Source organism: Molothrus ater, chromosome 2 (genome assembly GCF_012460135.2).
Source record: "Molothrus ater isolate BHLD 08-10-18 breed brown headed cowbird chromosome 2, BPBGC_Mater_1.1, whole genome shotgun sequence".
Taxonomy (NCBI): Eukaryota; Metazoa; Chordata; class Aves; order Passeriformes; family Icteridae; genus Molothrus; species Molothrus ater.
In genome coordinates this window covers 11688751-11693009 of record NC_050479.2, presented here as the reverse complement: position 1 = coordinate 11693009, position 4259 = coordinate 11688751, and the positions used below count along the sequence as shown (strand labels likewise).

General features: G+C 51.7%; 1 protein-coding gene across 1 annotated transcript; it reads right to left on the bottom strand.

The window, feature by feature from the left end:
• Positions 1 to 273: 273 nt before the first annotated feature.
• NR0B1 (nuclear receptor subfamily 0 group B member 1) lies at positions 274 to 2937 on the bottom strand. The gene is made up of 2 exons (XM_036394142.1): positions 2261 to 2937; positions 274 to 670 (listed from the first exon to the last, which is right to left on the bottom strand). The coding sequence occupies exons 1-2, from the start codon at positions 2844 to 2846 to the stop codon at positions 426 to 428; spliced, it is 831 nt and encodes a 276-aa protein (XP_036250035.1). The 5' UTR covers positions 2847 to 2937; the 3' UTR covers positions 274 to 425.
• Positions 2938 to 4259: the final 1322 nt, after the last annotated feature.

The window sequence follows — 4259 nt, the reverse complement described above, 5'->3', positions numbered from 1 at the left end:
AACCTTGGGTGAATATTTAATAACCTTCACAGATTTGACCCTTTAAAGTCAATAGAAGTAATAAGAATAGCAGCAAGAAAGCAAGCTTATTTTGAAAAGCCAGGGATTACTCACCTTGAAAGTACAATATAGTAAATATGTTCTTTATTCTAGAGGCATGGTAAAAGAACAGCCTGTCAGCTTTGGATATGAACATTCTCTACAACCTTAAAGCTTGTTCTGATGAGAATAACCTTATTCCAAAACCACTGTGTTTAATAAAAATTACTTCCAGAATTTGAAGAATATTTTATTATGGAATACAAAAATACTATCTATGTAAAAACAATAAGTTAGTTTATTTACAATACTTTACACTATCCTGCTCTGGGGCTTCCTTTGCACCGGACTTCTTGTCATTATTTTACACACCTTTATAATTTTAATTATAATTTTGCACAAAGCATTTCCAAAAGCATGTCATCCATGTTCACTGCTCCAATGATGGGCCTGAAGAATAATTCAGCAACCACATTAGCATTAATAGATCTTAACAAGGAGAGAACAACATTCAGCTTGGCAAATCTGGCTTCATCACCTCTGTGAATGAGTCTGACATGTTCATTTAGAGCTTGTTGTGCTTCCCTCTGCAATCCTTCAATGTACTGAGTACACTGCAGTCCAGGTAGATCTGAAAAGAAAAATAAATTATTTTGTTTATATATTTTTGTTTATAAAACAATATTATTCTTACAGAACAACTCCTAACAGCTCACAGACTGTAATTATCACTCAAGGAAAGAAGCAAATTAAATTGCTAGAGGACTTCCTATATGCAAAGCCAACATGCCAAATTTTATTGGACAGGTCAAATTCTTATCATACTGGTTTTCTTTTTTTTCCACAGAAGGTTTGTTTTTTCTTCACAAACCTAAAACCTTATGTTTGTCAACATAACTTAGGTGTTAAACAAATTAGTTGATAAAAACTTTGATTGAAGAATGCTCTCCAAAACACCATTACAGCAGGGAAGACAAGAAAAATAACTTTTTCAATTTTTCACTTCTGCAAAAATGCATTGTTTACATTTAAGGCTTCTTTTGACTACTGCTTCTACTCCAATTTATAAGTGGCAAGAAGTACTGACTCCAGCAGGAGACAGGAAGTTTCCCAATGAATGACAGTAAGGATACTGAAAGATGGAAGGTGCAGAATTAAGGCTTTATGTGACCATAGAATCATTTTGAGTGGAAAAACCTCCAAGATCACTGAGTCCAGCCATTAACCTAACACTGCCAGGTCCACCACTAAACCATTCTCCCAAGCAACATATCTACACATTTTTGAACACTTTCAGGGATGGTGATTCAACACTTTCCTGGACAGCCTGTTCCAGTGCTTGGCCACCCTTCCAGAGAAGAAATTTTTCCTTCCAGGACAATGCCTCTGTCTTTTTGCATTAGACCAGCTTCCAAATTTGACTTGTGTAACATAAGCTTCGCCTTAACTATTGTAACTTTTCTCTCTTATCTGTATAGAAAGCAAAGCTACAAAAGAGGATGATAAATGCAAAGTACCACTACAGGAACCTAACCATCAATAACTCCCAGTTTGGCAGCGGGAGCACCAGCAGAGCCTGTCCCACTTTCACAGGATACTGCCACACTTGGGAAGTGCCATATCCAGCCTGCCATAGCCTGACCGCCTTCCAGGTCAGTCAACAACGCGATAATAAGTCACTTGGTAGAGCTGCATCTATGGGATTCTCCACAAAGAGAGACGGCAAAAAAAAAAAAAGAAAAGTAATAATACCCCGATCATAAGTGCTACACCCAAAGCCACAGCAGCACTTTGCTGCTGGAAGCCCCGAGCCTTCCCTGCCCTGCGGGGCGCGCAGATCTCCGGGCACGGCACGGGCAGAGCCGCTCCCCTCGGGCCGGGCAGGAGAGATCCCGCAGCTCCAGGGAAACGAGCAAGGAGCCTCTGCTGTCTCCCAGCCTTCTCTAACCGACTGCCAGGCGCCTGGAATTCGCTTTGTTCGTGGAAAGCATCTGTGGAAAGCGCCAGCCCTCCGGACCCCAGACCGAGCTGCAGCCGGACTCCCTCCCTGCCTGCGGCCGGGGTCTTGCGGAGGCGGCAGAAGGTGAAACTTTGCTCCGCGTCCCTCTCCTCAGCATCTTTCTCACCCCGCGGAAAGCCCCGGGTCTGCCCCGCTTCCCTGGGGATGCAAGCGGGCTCTCCCCTGTGGCAGAGAGACCCCGCTGCCCGCCCGTCCACTCACCCGGGTTGAAGAGCACCGTCCCCTTGAGGTAAGCGTACTCTTTGGTGCTGATGTCCAAGCTCCAGCACTTGGCCAGGAAGCCCTTGATAGCCTGGATCTCGCCGGCCGAGGGCAGGTGCGGGCCGTGGTGCGGCCGGCCCGGTGCCGGTGCCGGTGCCGGTGCCGGTGCCGGTGCCGGTGCCGGTGCCGGTGCCGGTGGGCGCTCGCCGTGCTGCCGGGCAGTGAGGATGCGCTGCAGCATGCTGGGCTCCGCGCTCTCCACCGTCTCCAGGTGCACCCGCTCCTGCGCCAGCCCCAGCAGCAGCAGGGGCGCCCAGCAGCTGCGGACCAGCAGCAGCTGCTCCTCCAGCGGCAGCTCCTGGAAGCAGGGCACGTTCTGCACGAAGCGCAGCGTCTTCACCAGCACGGCCGAGGCCGCCTTGCAAGCCACCTGCGGGCTCCGCAGGGCCACCCTCCGCCGCGACCCGCACGGGCAGCCCCGGGGCGCCGGCCCGGCCGCCGGCGCCGCCCGCTCCTCCTGGCTGCGGAGGATGCTGTAGAGGATGCTGCTGTGCCGCCGGCCCTCCGCGCAGCAGCGGCACGCCATGGCACCCGCGGGTCCGGCGGGGGCCGGGCTGAGCCGGGGAGGCTCGGCGGGGCGGTCCCGGCCTCCTGCTCCCGCCGGCAGACGCGCACCGCTCGCCCTCTGCCCGGCTCCGTAACTTATTTATAGCCGGCGGGGGTGTGTGCGTCTGTGTGTGTGTGTGTGTGTGTGTGTGTGTGTGCAGCCGCAGGCGCTGTGCCGGCCGTTCAAAGGGGCAGACACTCTTTACTGGCTGGAAAAGAGGCGGGGGGGAGGAGGGGAGATGAAAAAAATAACCAAACCCTCCTCCTCCTTCCCTGAGACAGCGATACCCGGGGGGAGCCGGCGAGCCGGCCGCCTCTGCCCGCAGGCTGCGGCGCGACCAGCGGCAAACTGCAGCCTCCTCGCCCAGCGCGGGGCCGCGGGATGTCCCTTCCCGGCCCCTCTTTCCGAGTCCCATCCCGGCTGATGTTATCCCGGGATGCTTCGACAGGGCAAGGCAGGGCAGGGAAGCTCCTGCTGCTCTCGCGTTTTGCTACTGTAGGGAGCGGCTCCCGCCCCTGCGGGACCCCACCGAGAAATGAGAACCGGCCCCGCTGCCTTCGCAAGCACCCGAGAGGTCTCGGGAGGAGAGAGAAAGGGTGTATTGGTGAAGAAAGGAGGGCTGAATTGGGCCAAATTGTTAAATTCCCGCCGGAGGGCAAAAAGGTGACCCCACCAATGACATCGAGGACTTTTGTCAATGCCTGCCCTAAGGAGTGATGCCTTGTGTGCCAATGAACTGCACAGTGCTGCCGTGCGGGAGGGAGAGTCGGACACGTCCCTGCCCAAATGGGTGCTCTGTGAGGGTTGCAAACAAGGACCTGTCAGGGTGCCCTGGGGCTGGTGCAGCTGCAGCACCCACTGGGATCCCCCATGGAACCACTCCCATCAATAATTCCCCTGCTCTGCCTGTCAGCACCTGGCCCATCTTTCTGATGTCATTTTGTTCCATCCGTTTGCATTATCCCTTCAGGCTCTGCTTCTCCATGAATCCCTCCTCTTAGATATTTACTTTTCTGTGACTCATGTCCTCCAAGCGTCATATGAACTCCAAAGCAAGGAATCCTCCCATCCCTCCAGGCCTTGATGTTTACACAGGAAGGACAGGGGACTCATGATTGACAAATATGGATTCTTGAATGAAAAATAAACACCTTCTCAGCTGGGCTAAATAAAAGTGTGTGCAGCAGAGTGGATAAACACTACAGAAAATGAAATTACTTCTATCTCCTGCATATGGGCTAAAACAGAAACATTTTCTGGTTCATGTGATCTGGAAGAACCTTGACAGAGAATTAGAGAAAGTAGCTGGTTTTAAGCAAAATTCTGTACCTTTTCCACCAGTATCTGCTACCAAGAGAAGACTAAATCACCCTTGAAAAGCTGCATTTTCTT